This window comes from Hyperoodon ampullatus (assembly GCF_949752795.1).
Source record: "Hyperoodon ampullatus genome assembly, chromosome: 14".
Taxonomy (NCBI): Eukaryota; Metazoa; Chordata; class Mammalia; order Artiodactyla; family Ziphiidae; genus Hyperoodon; species Hyperoodon ampullatus.
Window position 1 is genome coordinate 64,112,547 of NC_136927.1, and position 18,332 is coordinate 64,130,878.

The 18,332-nt window shown below is 51.0% G+C and overlaps 1 protein-coding gene across 1 annotated transcript; it reads right to left on the reverse strand.

The window, feature by feature from the left end:
• Positions 1–1,514: 1,514 nt before the first annotated feature.
• Positions 1,515–17,805, reverse strand: AHCY (adenosylhomocysteinase). The gene is made up of 10 exons (XM_079719216.1): positions 17,703–17,805; positions 12,140–12,330; positions 10,909–10,984; positions 9,079–9,228; positions 8,114–8,226; positions 7,437–7,644; positions 7,258–7,345; positions 7,040–7,157; positions 6,035–6,229; positions 1,515–2,403 (listed from the first exon to the last, which is right to left on the reverse strand). Exons 1-10 carry the CDS (start codon positions 17,728–17,730, stop codon positions 2,272–2,274), a joined length of 1,299 nt encoding a protein of 432 aa, XP_079575342.1. The 5' UTR covers positions 17,731–17,805; the 3' UTR covers positions 1,515–2,271.
• Between the last annotated feature and the right edge of the window lie 527 nt (positions 17,806–18,332).

Below are 18,332 nucleotides of genomic sequence, written 5' to 3' on the forward strand. Positions count from 1 at the left end.
CAAGCCACAAGTATGAATGTTCAGTCAAGTAGGGTTGTTTCAGGGATCTGTGCAGCTCAAGGATTAAAACTGAGGTCTCATCCTAGTGTTCAAGGGCTCTCCTTCCTGTCTCCCAGGCCACCTTTCTAGCCCTCTACCTCTAGCTCCCCCTATATTAAGCTCCCTGCCCCCTAACTCACTCCTGCTTAAGTTGTTCTGCTGCCCAAAATGCTCTTGCCTTCAATTCCTATTAAAAATCTTTAGTTCTTTCAAAATCCATTTCAAGGGACCTCCTTTGTGGTCCAGTGGTAAAGAATCCACCTTCCAATGCAGGGGATGCAAGTTCAATCCCTGATCAGGAAAGTAAGATCCCACATGCCACGGGGCAACTAAGCCCACATGCCGCAACTACTGAGCTCGTGTGCCTCAACTAGAGAGCCCACATGCTGCAAACCACAGAGCCCATGCGCTCTGGGCCCTGCGCACCACAGCTAGATAGAGAAAACCTGTGTACCACAAGTGGAGAGAAGCCCGAGCGATGCAACTGGAGAGAAGCCCACGTGCTGCAATGGAAGATCCCAAATGCTGCAAATAAGACCTGACGCAGCCAAAAACATAAAAAGAAAATAAATAAAATATTAAAAAACAAAACAACAAAATCCAATTCAAGCATCACCTTTTCCCTCCTGCCTTTCAGTGCTGCCAGGCACTGAACTCTAAAGCTGAGCAGAGAAAGGGAAGTGCCAAGAGATGGCAAAGCTGTTTGTATGCCTGCCTTCTCCTTCTAGCTTGAGATTCCCCGCAGGCTGGGGTTAGGTCTCAAACATCCCAGCATCCCCATCAGGCCTTCCATGAGTGGATGACCCTTAGAATAGTCTCTAGTTACCCTTCCCAGGTGGGTTCTTGTTTTTCTCTCACTTCCAAGACCAGAACAGGGGTTCAGTAAATGACAATTTAGACAAATAGAGCACCCCATTTCCCACTCACCTTCCTGTGATTTGAATCATGATGAGGCCAGTTGTAACTGTGGACTTTAGGAAAGATGCTTAACTTCTATAAGTCTCCACTCTCATCCATAAAATTAGGATAATAATATTACTAAGCTTGTTGTGAGAATAATGAAACTACAAAGCACCTAGCACTCAGTAGGTGCTCAATAAACAACATTCCCCCAAGGAGCAGTGGATCAAGCCAAAGTGGAAATGGGGAGAAAACGAAATTATAAATTGAAATAGAAGAAAATAAGGTAGAGGAAATAAATACAAACAGAGATTACAATAAATATAAATAGGTTAATCTCACCTATTAAATGACTCTTAGGTTGGGTAAAAAACAGGCTGTTTACAAAAGACACACCTGAAGACACAAGAGTTCTCTCTTCATTTTACCCAGTCTTCCAAGCCCAAGGGTGTGCCTGCAGCCCTTGTCACCCCACACTGCAACACAGCACACTATTACAGCACATCAGACTATTACCCCTTGGCTTACACCACACATTGTTGGCAGTGGATTATCTACAAAATAAAGGCTCAAAATTCTTTTAGGCACCAAAATTTTTATTAACCACCTTCTTGCTCTCTTTTAACATTATAAACGAAATTAATCTCTTTTTGACCCAGAGTTGTGATGAGAACATCGAGTTACAATGCACTTTTACGTTTCTCTGGCCCCTCTCAACCTCTGGCTGTCACTTCTCTCGTCCTTTCTTGGCTATCCCTTAACAATATATTCCAACCCCTGTAAAATAGGGACTAAAAGTACCAACCTCATCGTTCTGAGGTTTAAGAGAATGCCAAGCACTAAGCTGGGCTCTCAGGAGCATTCAAACTCCAACAGGTCCTCCACACCCTTTGACATAGCTCCTTCTCATCTGTCATGGGCTGAGGAACCAATGAACCTGTAAACCAAGAACATGGGTATAAAGTCCATAGGCCAAGTGAGGGCCTGGATGGTAAAGTGCATGGGCTTTGTGAACACCACTGCCAACTTCCAGCCTAAGGAAGGACTGACTGAGTGAGCAGTTCCAAAACCCCTGAGCTCATGGCTCCCTGTGGGTAACTCCTGTGTACCTCTATCATGACCAGGGCTTGAGGAGGGACTTCTCAATTCCCCCTGCCACACTTGGAACAGTATGAAGGATGCAGCAGAGGCCAAAGACTGAGTGACTAGCCCCAGGGAGGTGATGGGGAACATTATCAAACCAATCTCAAAGGTGGTGCCATTTGCTCTTGGGGAGGAGAGGTGGGGCCCAGGCAAGGACAGCAGCTGGAAGGCAAAGGGCAGGCCTGGTTCTCAATAGCGGTAGTGATCAGGTTTGAAGGGGCCATCACAGGACATGCCCAAGTACTGCGCCTGCTTCTCAGTCAGCTTGGTCAGCTTCACATTCAGCTTGCCCAGGTGGGCTTCAGCGACTGCTTCATCCAGCTGGGGAGAAACACAGAAAAAGCTGGAATCAGTGCCATGCTCTGGGATCCCTTACCTGCATCCAGCTGCCAAAAGAGGCAGAAACTGTTCTGTTGTGACATCTGCGGAGCGTTAAGCATATTACTTCATTCTATCCTCACAGCCAGCCTCCAGTGTGGCTTTTGGCTACTCAGCTCCCCTGCTGCAAGGGGGAACCAAGCTACATCCTCCCCTCCAAGCAGCCCTAATGGGACAATCAATTACATCTCCTTCCTTACCCTCCACCAACCTAAGCAGCTAACCAAAATGCTTCTCTGGAATTTATCTATGGACAGGACATATTTTCATGACAGGGGCTTTCAGGATTCCTAAACAGGGAGGCTATCAGTCTCTGCTCACCAGGGGCAAGTGTATTTGACAAGTGAAGTGAATGTAGGGGGAAAAAAGAGCCAAGAGACAGAGAAAGAGCTCTGATGCCAATGGATCCCTGGATCCAGTGTCTGAATCTTAGACTCCTCCATTACAGAACCAACAGAGTTCCTTTTTAGATTACACTGGTTGTGCTTGTTTCAAAATACATCCTTAGCACTGGTGGTATAGTGGTGAGCATAGCTGCCTTCCAAAATATACGTCTTTAAAATCTTTGTCTATAAATTCATAAAACTCCTTCCTACAAGAGGTGGAGCCTAATTCCTCACCCCTTGAGTGACTCAATTCTAATGAATAAAATAAAGCAGAAGTGATGGTGTGTGACTTGGAGACTGGGTCCTAAAAGGCACTTCAGCCTCCTCCTTTGCTCTCCCCCTGAATCTGGGGGAGGCCAGCTGCCATCTTATGAGGAAACTTAAGCAGCCCTATGGAGATACTCACGTGGCAAGGAACCACCTGCCAACAGTGATGTGAAGTGGATCTTCCAGCTCCAGTCAAGCCTTCAGATGACTGCAGCCCTGGCTGACATCTCGACTACAACCTCATGAATTAAGCTGCTCTCAAACTCTCAACCCACAGAAACTGAAATAATAAATGTTTACTGTTTTAAGCCAGTAAGTTTTGGATTTAAATTGCTATACAGTAACGGATAACTAATACACCAGTTTGAATAGGGTTTCTATCTACCACTTGCCACCGAAAGGATCCTGACTAATAAAAAAATTGCCATCTCCTTTCACAGATGTGGAAATCAAGGCTCAGAAAGGTGGAATGAGGGCTTCCCTGGTGGCGCAGTGGTTGAGAGTCTGCCTGTCGATGCAGGGGACACGGGTTCGTGCCCCAGTCTGGGAAGATCCCACATGCCGCAGAGCGGCTAGGCCCGTGAGCCATGGCCGCTGAGCCTGCGCGTCCGGAGCCTGTGCTCCACAACAGGAGAGGCCACAAGAGTGAGAGGCCCATGTACTGCAAAACAAACAAACAAACAAAAAAAGAAAGGTGGAATGACTTGCCCAAGGTCACAAAGCTAGTTAATGACAGAGCTAGGATTTGAATCCAGGGTCCACCTGGCTCCAAAGTCCCATAACTTGTCTCAAGTTATGGTCTCCAAGGCAGCTTTGAAGAGACAGAACAGAAACCAAGGAGGACAGAGGCTGGGGTTAGATAAGGCCTATTTCTAAGTCTGACCAGTGCTGAAATGCATAAAGGGGGCCTGAGAAGAAGGGCAAGTGGCTGTACTTAGAGAAGGATCAACCCTAAGCGGGGCTCTCACTTACTCAGCATCCAGCTCCGGGTGGGGCCTCTTCCTACCCCCAAGTCCCATCCCATAATGGCACAATAGCCTTTAACCACAGCCCAGCCCAGACAGCTTTACATTCCCAAGTGGTTTCACACTCACGGTCTCATTAGAGGCTCACAAACACCCTTAAAAAGGAGGCCAGGGTTTATTCTTCTATTTAACAAATGAAGAAACTGGGGAGAGGCAGGCAAAGGCAGGAGCAGAGCCCAGCCCTAAGTCCTAAGGCCACGTCAGCTCTGGAGGCAGAATGAAGGTCTCCAGTGCCCAGAGGACACAACGAATGCTCCCTTCTCTTGGCCTGGCCTAGCCGAGAACACCCTACCTTCTCCCTGCTCCCCGTACCCAGGAGGACATAACGGTTAACAACTTGGACAGGCAGGGGTGGGACGTACTCTTGGCCCAATACTTGGCAGCTGTGGAGGCAAGTCACCCTCTGAAGCTTAGTTTCTTCATCTGTAGGCTGGGTCTCTCAGAGCTGGTACAGAGATCAGTGATAGTCAAGAGCGCTTGGTGCAAGTACCTTAAGAAATGGTGGCTGCTCTCTCTGTCACTGTTAACCAAGGTACGTAATCCCTCTCCCACATCTCGCATGTGAGATGTAGAGCCTGTCCCCAACCCGTATCTTGGCAGTGATGAAGGAAGAAGATAGGATGGGGCCAGGTGCTGGGGTAGGAGGTGAGCTCTTTGCCTTCTCACTTCCAACCCCAGCTTCATTTTAAAGGCCTGCCCAATCTCTCACTATATTCACAGTCGTATTTCCTCCAGCTGAGATCAGATGAGGGGTCGAATGAGACTTTTTTAACCGCACAACCAGCATGGGGACCTGGCAGGCTGCCCAGGACAGGACAGCCCCTTGAGGCCCTTACAGGTAAAACACCTGGTCAGGCAAGACAGTGCCTGAGGAAGACTAGGGGGAAACGAGTTGGCTGGCTCGGGGGCAGACAACCCAGCCTCTTCCTACTTCTCATCAGTTGGCAGACCAGCTTTTCAAAGGGTGGGAAGAGTGGTATGAAGACTCCACCGCAGCCTCTCCAGCAGCCAAGGGCTGGAAGCAAGAGCTACTCTTACCATTTAGCTGAGAGAGAAACTGAGGCCCAGTCAGGCAAAGTAGCAAAGCCAAGTTCACCCATGACACTGGCAAAAAAAAAAAGCCAGGACTAAAACATAGTGTTCTGACCTGTGGGAGAGGGTAGTTGCAGGGGGTGTTAGGACAAGCACTGGATTTGACATCAGATGACCTCATTGTCATGGTTAATCTGACCACACACTCACAACACGTCAGGTGCCATGCTCAGTGTGTTAGTGGCATCATCCCATTCCAAGGCCACAATCACGCAGCCTGTAGGCTGCATTCGGCTTACAAACACGTCCAAGTTAACCAACCTGGTTATATTTAAAAATTGATATCTAGCTTCCTTTGAAACGGCAGGAGCCCTGGTCCAATGGGTCCAGGTTGATGACAGGCAGCCAACCTCTTCAACTGGGGCACGTGCTCTTTGGTCAGTTCCCACCCAGCCCATTTACCTGCCCAATCCCTCTGGGCATGTGGGTTTGTGACCTGTGATCTAAGGAACTCCTCACAATCCTTAAGCAGATACTATCACCTTCGTTTTACAGATAAGGAAATGGAGGCACAGTTACACAGCCTCCAAGTGGTAAGGGTGAGATTCAAACCTGGGTGTGTCTCACTCCAAAGCCCATGCTCCTCTCACCACCCAGCCCTGCCACTCTGGGAGTTATTCCCTGCTTTGGGCCCCAATTTCCTCCTCTGTTAAATGGAGAGAATGATTTCTGCCCTGCGGAGGACCCTGTGAAGATCTTCAAGAGAGTAGAGAGGCGAGTACTGTATGAACTCTGGCAAGGCCTGCATGGAGAGCCCAGGGCTGGACACATGACCCTTGGCCAGGGGTGGAGGTAGGAACCCACCTTCTTGGGCAGGAAGTGGACCCCGATGGGATACTTGTCTGGGTGGGTCCACAGCTCAATCTGCGCCAGCACCTGGTTGGTGAAGGAGTTGCTCATCACGAAGCTGGGGTGGCCCATGGCACAGCCCAGGTTGACCAGCCGGCCCTCGGCCAGAATGATGATGCGGCGCCCATTCTTCAACAAGTAGCGGTCCACCTACAAGTGGGCAGCACAGCGGTAAGGGCTGGTGGGCACAGCTCCCGGTGTCCACCCCTATCCTCATCCTACCCTCCTGTCCAGCAGGCCTCCCGACCTCCAGCAGGGCCCACAAAGGGCCTGGACTGCTCCAGAACAACCTCCAGCACAGGGCCTGGCACACACAATTAATAAGAGCCAGTATTTGTTATGCAACCCTGAGCGGCAGACCTCATAGGTCTGCTGTGAGAATTTAAAGAGCTGACATGTACAAGGCACTTAGTTTAAGTACTACGTATTAGCTAATGTTATTATTATTGGCACATGCCCTGGGCTAAGAACATACATATAACCATATATACATACATATATACACAATATATATATATAAAATTATCACTTTTAATCCTACTAACAACCCTGTAAATTAAGTACTGCTATTATCCCCATTCCACAGATAAAGAAACTGAAGTTTAAAGGGTTAAGTTCTTTGTGCAGAGCCACACATTACAAAGTGGCTGCAACATGAGCCTGGACAGTCTGAGGACAGATCCCACGTTCTCAATCACCATGCCTAGTAACAAGTTGAATGCAGTGGTACTCAACCTTGGCTGCACATCAGAACCATCTTGGGACCTTTAAAAATGGGGATGCCTTGGCCTCACTCCAAGATTCCAATCTAAGCAGCCCTGAAACCTGTCCCTCTTCCGCCCATCCCACTGCCCAGGTTGCCAGAGCCTCGTCATCTGACTTCCTTGACGGCCAGCCCAGGAGCACGCCCCCCTCGGCGCTCCATCCACCAAGCCTGCTGGCAGGGCTGGGGCTTCTCACCTGGGGCTTGATGTTCACCTTCTCCACAGCGTTCTCATTCAGCCACTTGACGTCAATCTCCACGTCAAAGTGTCCGATGTTACACACAATGGCATCATCTTTCATCTGTTCAAAGTGCCTGTGGAGGAGCCCCAGCCTGTGACAGACTGTCAGGGACCAAGAGCAGCCGCAAGCCTGCCCCCTCCTTCACTCCCTGGGACCCCCCGCCTGGCGCCTACCGGCCGAGGATGATGTCGATACAGCCCGTGGTGGTGACAAAGATGTTGCCCTCCTGACAGGCCTCATCCATGATGGTCACCTCATAGCCTGTGTAGAGACAGTGTCTGTGCGTCATCCAGGGTGGCCTTGCCCCGCCTCTGGCCCCAGTGGCTGACAACCAACCTTCACCCTATCATACCCTCCATGGCAGCCTGAAGCGCGTTGATGGGGTCGATCTCCGTGATGATGACACGGGCCCCGAAGCCCCTCAGGGCCTGGGCACAGCCCTTGCCCACGTCGCCATAGCCCGCTACCACCGCCACCTTGCCCGCAATCATCACGTCCGTGGCCCGCTTGATGCCATCTATGAGGGACTCCCGGCAGCCATAGAGGTTGTCAAACTTGCTCTGAAAGGAGAGGGGGCAAGGCGGCTATGGGGGCAGGCGAGGCCCTGGGGCCTCAGACCCACTCTCAACATCGCAGCCTGGTGGGCCTTGGGCTGATCACCTCCTGGGACTTCTCCCCACCAGCTAATGTGCTCATGTGCCCCTTGGCCTGCACAGTCCCACGACTCTCCCTGGCCTTTCTCTGCCAGTCCAGAAGGCTTCCTGCAGATCAGCTATGAGAGATTGTCCGGTCAAAGAATCTGCTTCACGTTAAACCTCTTGATGCCCAGCTCTGAGGCTCACTGCACAGTTCTTTGCCTCTAACGCCTTCAATGCTTTGCCTTACTACCCTAAGTCTACAACCCCTTTCCCCCCTCAAATAAGGGCTAAGCCCCTAGCCTGCAGCCTTCCCAGGGGACTTTCTGCAGGGCCTACTCCTGAGCTGCTCTGGGAACCAACAGCTGGAGCCATCACTGCCCCACAGGCTCACCTTGGTGACAGAGTCGTTGACGTTGATGGCAGGCACCTTCAGAATCCCGTTGGCCATCATCTTGTACAGGTTGTGGACCCCCGTTGTGGTCTCTTCAGAGATGCCTCGGATGCCTGAACAAGAGAGGAGGGGATGAATTTCAGGCCAGGAAGGAGTAGCCCAAGGGACAGGGTGGCCTCTGAGATGAAACTCCAAGAGCCTCAGAGAGCCCACAGCTGAACTCACCCAAATTCCTCATCTTTGCCTCCTAAAGCCGCTCCTCCTTCTGGGTTCCTATCTCTGTAACGGACACCACAGTCCACCTAATCACCTAGGCCAGCATGAGGGAGGAGCCACTACCATCACCAGGCCTAAGGATTCTACCTCCCAACAACCCCCGAACTCTCCACTTGCACTGTCACTGCCCTAGTCCCAGCCACAACTCATCCTCTACACAGCAGCCATTTTTAACATGTACATTTGCAGGGAAGTCTTTTCAGTACCATCCAACTACTTCCCTTTACTCTCAGGATCAAGCCAAACTCTTTTCTCAATCTATTCTATTAAGTCTTTACACATCTGACCTTCACTAAAGCTCCAGCCACAACCTGCAATTCTCCCCAGTGAAGGAAGCTGCCATGCTGGCTAACTTTCTGTTTCATGAATGGGCTATCCTTTCCTGCCTCAGGGCCTTTGCACTCACTACACTACCCCACTTTCCTGCCCACCTGCTTTTAACAAAGCTGACGCCTTCCCAGCTGTTCTCAGCCCTGGCCCTGGCTTGCCCTTGGGCCAGCCAGGCCTCCCCTAGCCACCCAGCCCCGAGGCCAGGCCCCAGCACGCCTACAGGAGCCTGCTGTTCTCCCATCTTCCACAGAATCTGCTGCTGGAGGCATTGGGAGTCCTGCCAGGCCTGCTGCTTTCAGGTGGGCAAGCAGGCCCCGTTTAAACCACTAGCACCCAGCCCACCCACCCGTCCTACTCACCTGACAGGAGCTGTGGGTACTTGGTGTGGATGAGGTTGGTGAGGTCACCACCATCGTCCAGAATCATGTTGAGGGGCCCGTCCTTGAAGTACAGCGTCTGCTCAATGCACCACAGATATTCCTCGTCCGTTTCACCCTTCCAGGCATACACTGGAGAGTGAGTGGCACATCAGGGCCTGGCCCTCCCCACTGGCACTTGTTCCAGGGACCCACCTGGCTAGAGCCAATACTATCTCCTTCCTAATTCCCGTCGCCTGCCACCTCTAGCACCTCTGAGGACTCAGCAACGGTAAGAACACAACGTGGAGCCAGAGAAATCTGAGTGCAAGTCCTGGTTCTGCACTCACCAGCTGTGTGACTTTGGGAAAATCACTTCACCTCTCTGAGCCTCAGTTTCCTCATCTATAATAGTATGGATTATGAGACAGAGGCCAAGTACAGACACCCCCCCCCCCATATATAGGTATCTGGAAATAATTATTTCCTTTCCTACCTCTTCTGTCTGGGCCCCCAACCCAGTGACCAGGGCTCCTACCCACATGCCTACTGCTAGGATGGAGGTGCACAGGGGCAGGAAGCCACACTCAGGTGGACCCAAGCGAGACAAGATCCAAGATTCATTATGCACTGAAAGGACTTGATGGGCCAGCAGTCTCTGTGGTAGGTTATCCTAGGCAAAGTCTGGCCAAAAACTACTAACAGCAGCTACCATGTATGGAGCACTTTCTCTGTGCCAGACATTACTCTAACTGCTTCATGCCCCATCTCATTTTTCCTCACAGAAACCCTGTGAGGCAGCCATTACCATCATCATCACTTACAGATGCCCAGAGAGGGGCTAAGATGTGCCCAGATCACTCAGCATGGCATTCCTGAGCAGGCATCAGAACCCAGGGCTCCTGGGAATTCGAGGGCAGACCAGTGGTTAGGACTCTGCGCTTTCACTGCTAGGGGCCCAGGTTTGATCCCTGGTCAGGGAATTAAGATCACGCAAGCCGCATGGCACAGCCGAAAAAAAAGAACCCAGGGCTCCTGACTGCCAGCCCAGGCTCCTCCCATCATATGGGACAACTGAGACACAGGTGTGGGGCTCCCATGAACCTCCTGTGAGCAAAGGATACCTGCCAAAGCAGGGCCAGCTTCCCCTCCCCCAAACTGGGGCAGACAATGGTATGAAAAACAAAACCTTTCCCAGAAAAGGGCTATGGAGCCCAAACCAGGCTGAGGAGTTGGGGACAGGCCGATCCAGCCTTGGTCAGTCTCTGGAGAGGTCCTCCCCCACTCTTTACCCTCCACCTGTGGCTGGTTAGAAGGAACTGTGAATGTCCTACTTCATCATCATCAGAGCTAACCAACCACTGCCCTCCTCAAGCCCAGGCATACTTGTGCCTATTTCCCCAGCAGCTTGTGAGAAAGTCTTTCCTCTTTGGTCCTGGTATTTCCCCAGCACCCTAGACCATCAGATACTATGCAATGGACCTCTGGGACTGTTTTTCTGCCCAGTATCCCTCCCTGATTCTTTCGGAAACAGACCCACATCATTCCTTTAAAGAATTTCCCCTCTTCAACATCATGTGGTTCCCAATCATTAGATCCCACCCTTCCTGATCACATGACTTGAACTGGGCAAGTAAGTGCCTTCAATAGGATTTTAGATGACAGTTGGACAAAACAGTTCTTTCCAATGGGTCACTAGGCTAGGATTCTGTGGCCATGACTCCTCTCCTCTACCGCAGGGAAGTCTGTAGCAGTAAAAGTCAGTGAAGCAAACAGGGAAAAGCAGAGCCACTTCATGCATTCCTGCATCCCCCAGCAGCAAGCTGGCCTCACCTGGAATGCCAGCCTTGGCAATGGCAGCTGCTGCATGGTCCTGGGTGGAGAAGATATTGCAGCTGGACCACCGCACCTGAAAGAGCCAGCAAAACAGGGCTGGTCACAGACAGTTCAGAAGACCAAGGTCACTGGACAGGGATAAGAAAACGCCCTGGAGCTAGGGCCAAGAGGCTCGGGATCTACATCCAGCCAGCTCTGCAACCTCAGGCTGAGTTGCAAATGGCAACCAGTGGATGGGAGTGGATGGGAGCCAGAGCACTGACAAGCCCCAACTTATGTTAAAACATGGCTCTGCTGTGTGGAAGGGAAAAGGCTCCACACGGAAGCAAGGAGACAAGGGCAGAAGCTGTTGTTAGACTTCAGACAAGAAATGCACCTCTAGCAGTGGAGGTGATGATGCGTGTACTTTGAGGGCTGAGCTGACAGGATTTGCTGCAGGGTTCGTTGTTGGAGTAACAGAGCAAGAGGCGTCAGGGACGACCCCAGGTTCTGAACTGAGAGGGCCTGTAAGGCTGAAGTCTGCATCTGCCTACACGGGGAAGCCTCCAAGAAGAGAAGGAAATCGCGTTCCTTTGGACACGTTGAGACTGAGAGGTCAATCAGACCTCCAGATGGAGGTGATACATCAGCTGCTGGGTATACAGGTCTGGAGTTCCAGGGAGAAGTCCAGGCTAGTACATATAACTGGGAGTCATCACCATATAGACAGTATTTAAAGCCATAAAATCAGATTGCCAAGAGTGTGAGTGTAGAAAAGAAAGAAGAGGTGCAAGGACTGAAACCTGGTGTGTTCTGTAGCTGGCTTTTGCTGCTCTGCTCTGCCCTGCCCCCTGCTTTGGGAAACATCTTGCCCCCAGAGAAGTTGGAAGAGCTGCAATCATTGGTACACATAACCCAGGCTGAACCAATCAGAGCGCGCCATCCTTCCAGCAGCCATGATTGGCCAAGGGCAGGCACGTGACCCCAGGAAGGCCTAGGAGAGCCAGTCCTTCGATGACTCAGTAGGACGCCAGGCTTGAGTTTTTCCTATCAGAGCTCCCCAGTCAGGAGAATGTGAACTGAGGGCAGTCAGACGCCGTCTTCCCAGCGAGAGAAAATCTGCAGAGCAGTCACGACAAATGGAGGTGGGGGGCACTGTGACAAGGCTGTAGCTGGACCCCCTGCTGGGCCTGAGGGGGCACAAGACTGGATTTCCCCACTGCACAAGAACTGCTGCTGCGGGTCTCACCTCAGCACCCAGGGCAACGAGGGTCTCAATGAGGACAGCTGTCTCCACGGTCATGTGCAGGCAGCCGGCAATGCGGGCGCCCTTCAGTGGTTTGGAGGCCGAGTACATCTCCCGCATGTGCATCAGGCCCGGCATCTCATTCTCTGCGAGGTCCAGGGCCTTGCGCCCCCAGGCGGCCAGGCCGATGTCAGCTGTAGGGGCAGGATGGATGGGAGTTCGTGAGCCACCTCATCCCACGAACCACAAAGCACCGCCACTCAGCACTCATCCACTTGAGGACTCGAAGCACTAGACTGGGTAATCTGGTCACTGAACTCTCGCTCATGCAACAGGGATTTATGGAGCCAGGGCAGTCAAAAAAGAAAGACATGGTTCCTGCCAGTAACCACAGCTTACTTACAGCCTTGTGGGAGAACACATTTAATCAAAGAAGCACACAGGACCATGAATATTACAACACAGGTAAGCGCCCCCTTGAAAAATAGCTATCAGCCTATATATACCTCCTGCTACCCTTTCTGCTGCCACCTACCAACGTCCTCATTCCCTCAAGATTTTAGCTCCTGGGTCTCCACATTCCTAGTCAACACTCTTGGTGACTTCAGCACTCATAAATGATATAATCTAACACCTTGGACTCAGCACAGCTCCTTGATCTCCTTGAAGATATAAAAATGCTTCTCCAGTCCTAATGTTTCTCTCCACATTGAGGGAACTCATCTGTGTAACTAACACTCTGGGCCTCTCTCTGCCCCAGGGAAGGTGGAGTGACTTGTCTAACTAGTAAACTTAGGAGGAATAAACTGGGCATGCGCAGTTCAGGTCTCCCTTCTTTTGCAAGCAAGCAGCAGCCAACCTACCTGCAGGAAGTGTGTTCTTCCACATAGAGACCTACCCAGGCCCGCCCTGCCTGTAACTGGTGGGTTAACTGCTGAATTTTGGGGTTCAGTTAGCATGATCATTGGGACTTTGACACTAATCTACATTCTCTGGCTTTGATGTTATTAGTCATCCCTTGGTCTCTACAGCGGATTGGTTCTGGGAACGCCTGTGGACACCAAAATTCTCGGGCACTCAAGTCCCTTATATAAAATGGCATAGTACAATGAATACTACTCCTCTCCCTTATAATCTCACCCTCCTTCCCCTGCCACACTAGCCCATTCTCAAGGTCAGTCCCTAGGGCAGTGTTTGCAAACTTCCCTGATAAGGGTCATCTGGCATGCTTACAAATCTCCCCTGGGGAATCAAATTCAGTAGGTCTAGGATGGGGCCTGGAACTCCCGTGATTTTTATCTTTAGGGGAGCTTAGATCCTGCCAATCACCCAAACGGGGTGGTGGGTGGGAGGGAAAGGACTATAGAGAATTTAGTAAGAAATAATAAAACCAACTAAGTCACTCTGCTTCCTACTGTACATCTAAACAACTTCACAGATGAAATATACCCCCCCCATGGGAGGGAGTACTCCCAGTGTGCCTCAGCACACACCCACTCCACCCCTGCCCACGTTGGCAGGCCATCACCCATGATACTCTCCCTTGGAAATCTTGATTTCAAGCAACCGACTCTGGCCATGTCCCATCTTTCCAAAACTCTCTGTCTAGAGCCCAAACTCCAATAAAGCTGCAACGGGTCAGGTCAGAACCTTTAATCCATTTATCCTACCGATTATCACTGTCCCTCACTGCACCCTTCATGTTCTCAACATCTTCCACAATTTAGATTCCACTGTCCCTTCTACCCTCTTGTTCTCTGAGAACTCCTCAGCAAAACTCCCACCCTGGTTAAACCCAGCCCTCCACTGCACCCAAGTCATTGAGCCCAGCAGGAGGAAAATGATGACCACACCAAGAGTTTCATTTATTAAGACCACAAATCTCAAGGGACACTCCAGCAATCCTATTACATCTTCTTAGTAAATCTACCACCTTTTCCACTCCAGACTTCTAACGTTTCCTCATCAACTGATGACCTCACTTCACAACTCATCGAGAAGGATTCAGAACTATGCCACTCTTCCTCCAGGGAATCCACTAGTCCTACTCACATGTCGTTACAGACCAGGCATTCCTTTGTTACAACAGACAGAGCTGTCTCTGCTCTGTGGGGCCTGATCCTGTATCATTTTACCTCCTTGATGACTTCAATACTCCACTAAAACTGCTCTTCTCAAGGTCTCTTTAAGGCCTAATCCCCAAAACTAATGGTCAATTAGTTTCTCCCTGCAGCACGAATAGCACTGAGTACTCTCTCCTTCTGAAACCCTTTCTTGGCTTGGCTTCTATGCCTGTCTTTCTGTGGCTTCCCTATCACCTTCCTGGCTCCTCTTCCTGTTACAGACTCTAAAGTTTGGAAGCCCTCAGGGCTTCATCATCTCCCTCTTCTCTCCTATCAGATGAGCTCATCCCATTTTATGGCTTGAAATACCTTTTCTATGGAAATGTCTCCCACACATTCATCTCCAGCCCAATCTTCTCCACTGAACTTGAGACTCATATAATCCAACTGCCTATTCAGCATCTCAATTTGGATGCCCAACTGGATTATGTGTCAAGTTTGAGCCCTTGTGCCTCCTTGCCCTCAGCCCCCAACTTGTCACTCCCCAAATCTTCCCATTTTAGGAAATGAAACCACCATTCGACCAGCTGCTCCAGCCAGGAACTTACGATTTCTTGATTTCTCTTTCTCCCTTGCACCCCCTTTCAACCCATCAGCACACTGTTGGCTCAACAGCCCAAATACAAGCAATCCAACAGCCTCTCACCACCGTGGATCACTGAAGCCACCTCCTCATTGGTCTCCCTGCTCCCACGTACTATTCTCCCCACAGGAGTCAGAGAAACAAACTTTTCAATTTTAAAATATATCACCTCCATTCTTCTGCTCAAGTAAAAAACAAGCCAACATCCAATGGCTTCCCCTTAACCATGAATAAAATCCTAACTCATCACAGGGCTTTAGAGTCCTACCCAGGTGACTGCCCGCCCTTCTCCCACATCTCTCCACCCTCTTCTCCCCCTCTCTAGTTGCTTAACCACTCGAACCTCCGGGTGAGCTAAACTCATTCCCACCTCAGGGCTTTAACCAAGCAACTCTCTTACCCTGGAAGGCTCCTCCCCGAGCACCTGATACAGTACCTGGCACACAGCAGGGGCTCAACAAAAACCTGGAAACAGGAAAGAACTTGGTATATTGTTGCTGGAGGAACAGAGTGTGCCAGGGTGACTCTAGTAGAGGGAGTTAAGAAGATGAATCAGGACTTTATTCCTATAGAGTTTTAAGGGGAGTATCATGCCCAGACCTGTCTTCCGAAAAGCCCTCTTTGGTTGCTGCATGTATCTGTGGAGCAAGAGACCCGGGGAGACCTGTGAGGAGGGAGACCAGGACTGGGGTGGTGGCCACAGGGACAGAGAATTGGGCAGATCTCCTCACTTATAAAATGGAGACAATACTACTGTATTATCCGTATGCATGTCTGTCCCACCCTCATCCTTGAGTCACCCTTGTATCTCTAGTGCCCAGCTGGGCCTGGCACAGAGAAGGGGTCCACAAATGTTTACCAACCACACCTGTTGTTAGGACTGAATGAGAGAAGGTCCACGAAAGGGGCTGGCACGAGACAGGGTTAGCAAACAAGAAACAAATCTGAACCTAGTCCAACTCCCAGCATTTACCCATAAGGAAACGCTCAGAGAAGGGTTTGCCCCAGGTTCCACAGCCAGTCAATGGCAGAGGCAGGACTGGTGGCCAGGGAGGGCTAGAGCCAGAGGCTCCTGGGAGGGGCACAGCAGTAGTGGACAATGGTTCCTGTCCTATCCTAAGCTTCACCCCCTCTGCCACCACCTGTCCCTCTAGCCAAAAAGAACTCTTTCACTGCTCTCAGGACAGCTGTGTCAGCCCTGGTGTTTTCGTGGGTTCCTCAACTCCAAGGGCACAGGAGGGTCTGGCATTCTAAGCTTTGGTGCCCAGGAGAGCTGAGGACTTGCAGAGGTTGCAGTAACACCTGTCCCAGGACAAGCTAAGAGGCATAATAGCAAAACCCTCTCTGAGTCTCAGTTTCTTCATCTCTAAAGTGGGAATAATGATCCCTAACCTTCTATGAGCCCTGAGGATTAAAGAAGATGCCATATGGGCAAGGTCGGGCACACTGTGCCCTCCCTGATGGAGGCGTCCTTCCTCCAACCCTACCTAGCCAAGCTCCTCCACTTCCAAATGCAGCCTTATCTGCTGCCACACAACCCAAAGCCCTCAACCCTAACCCATCCAACTCTCCACAGTGTAACATGTCCCCATTCCAGTTCTGCCACTGGACCTTGACTTAATCTTTCTGGGCTTCAGTTTCATCCACACAATAGGGACAATAACCTTCTCTGGCCTGCTACTTGATAAACTACTACTGACAGCTTGTTATTTTCCACAGTCTTTGCAAGTCACTTCCTGTTAGGGCTTCAGTTTCTTCCTCTGTATCATGAGATAAAGTCCACCTCTAAAGATCATTCTGTAAACAAATGTAAATCCCCAGATACATAGCAAGTGCTCCATGAATGATGCTTTTCTCCAGGTTGAATGGTGTCTTGAATTTACTTTAAAAATTGCTATCCAGGCTGAACTGGTTTTTGCTGAAAGGTCATTAGGGTTATTCCAAATGTGTTCACTTACATACAGTGGTGAAAAGGTGGGCACAGCCTGGGTTCATATCCTGCTCCACCACCTCCCAGCTGTAAAAATGTGGGCAAGTTACCTTTTTTCCTGGGTTTCAGTAAACCCATCATAAAATGAGAAACTAATACTCCCTACCCTAAAAACCCATTAGAATAAAATGAATTAATCTATAATAAACGTAGAAGGCAATGCCCATTCCATAGTAAACGCCCAACAAACATTAACTATCAGTGTATCAGCTTCAATCCATAGAAGAGCAGGAAGAATTTTTCTAACCACTCCAAAATTTCTTCGAGATTCTCTGTATGACTGTACCTTCTGGCCAGGTGGGTGACCCCAAGAGGTTGAGTAACAAGCCCAAAGTCCCTGGTAAGTGGACTAGCCCGGCCTCGGGCTCAGTCTCCAGGCCTCTCCCCACGTGCCCTTCGGGGCCCCGGGGCCCTCGCCTTCCCTGTAGGAGGCCCAGAGAGGGTGGGCACTTGCCCGGGACCACCAAGTTAGCCAAGGAGCCGGTCCAGGCCCAGGAGGCAGGATCCAGGCCCCCTAGTGTAGGTCCCGGCAGGTGCCACTGGTCCCAGGCCGTGGCCAGGTGCGCGCTGCCCGCCTGCCCCAGGCGGCTCTGGCGGAACACGCCGCCAGTTCGCCGCTCCGCGGGCCTCGCTGCTACACCGGCCTCGCGGGGCACGCCGGGACGCATAGTCCGCGGCCGCCTCCGAAGACCCGCTCGCGGCGGCGGGAGAACTCCAACCCCCAGACGGCCTCGCGCGGCCAAGACCGCGCCGTGCCGGCGATTCAAGGGGGTCCTTCAGAGCGCCCCGGGTCGGCTCCGCGGCAGCCGCCCCAACAGGCCCCCAGCGGAGGCGGAGCAGACGCGGCCGACTGCACATCCTGGAACTCACCGACTTTGTAAGGCAGCTTGTCCGACATGCCGGCGGCGTTTCCGCACGGAGTGATGGATACGAGCGAAGGGTGCCGAGCCGCGAGCTGGGTACTGGAGCGGGGCAGGCGGCGCCGGGTAGGGACCTGCGCGTGGCGCCGGCGCCTTTAAATATCTTCCCCTAGCTTGCATATTCATGAGTCCCGCCGGAGCGGAGCCATAGGGGCGGGGCAAACGCACGGGGGCGGGGCCGGAGTGGACTTTGGTCCCCGCTGAGCGCAGTTTTTTTCTCATGCGGTCCTTCCACCTCCCGCCCTGGGCAGCGAAGGGAGATGGGGATAGGCCTGAGAACTAACTCGAGGCCGTTCTTTCTTTCATTCGTTCAACCAGTAACACCAATGTCAAAACCGGGTGAAACTGAAATTCCAACCAGTTCACTTCCCCGAACCTCAGTTTCTTCTTCAGTAAAGTGGGCAGAATGATACCTACCATACAGATTCTAAATTGCAATATGTCAAGTTCCTAGCACATCCTAGACCTTCCACCCTCCTCCCACTATCCTGAGTTTAGTTAAATTTGTATGCGTGTTTATACTTTTACTACATATGTATAAATCATTAAATGCTTCATAGAATTCTTTCTGTGTTTAAAA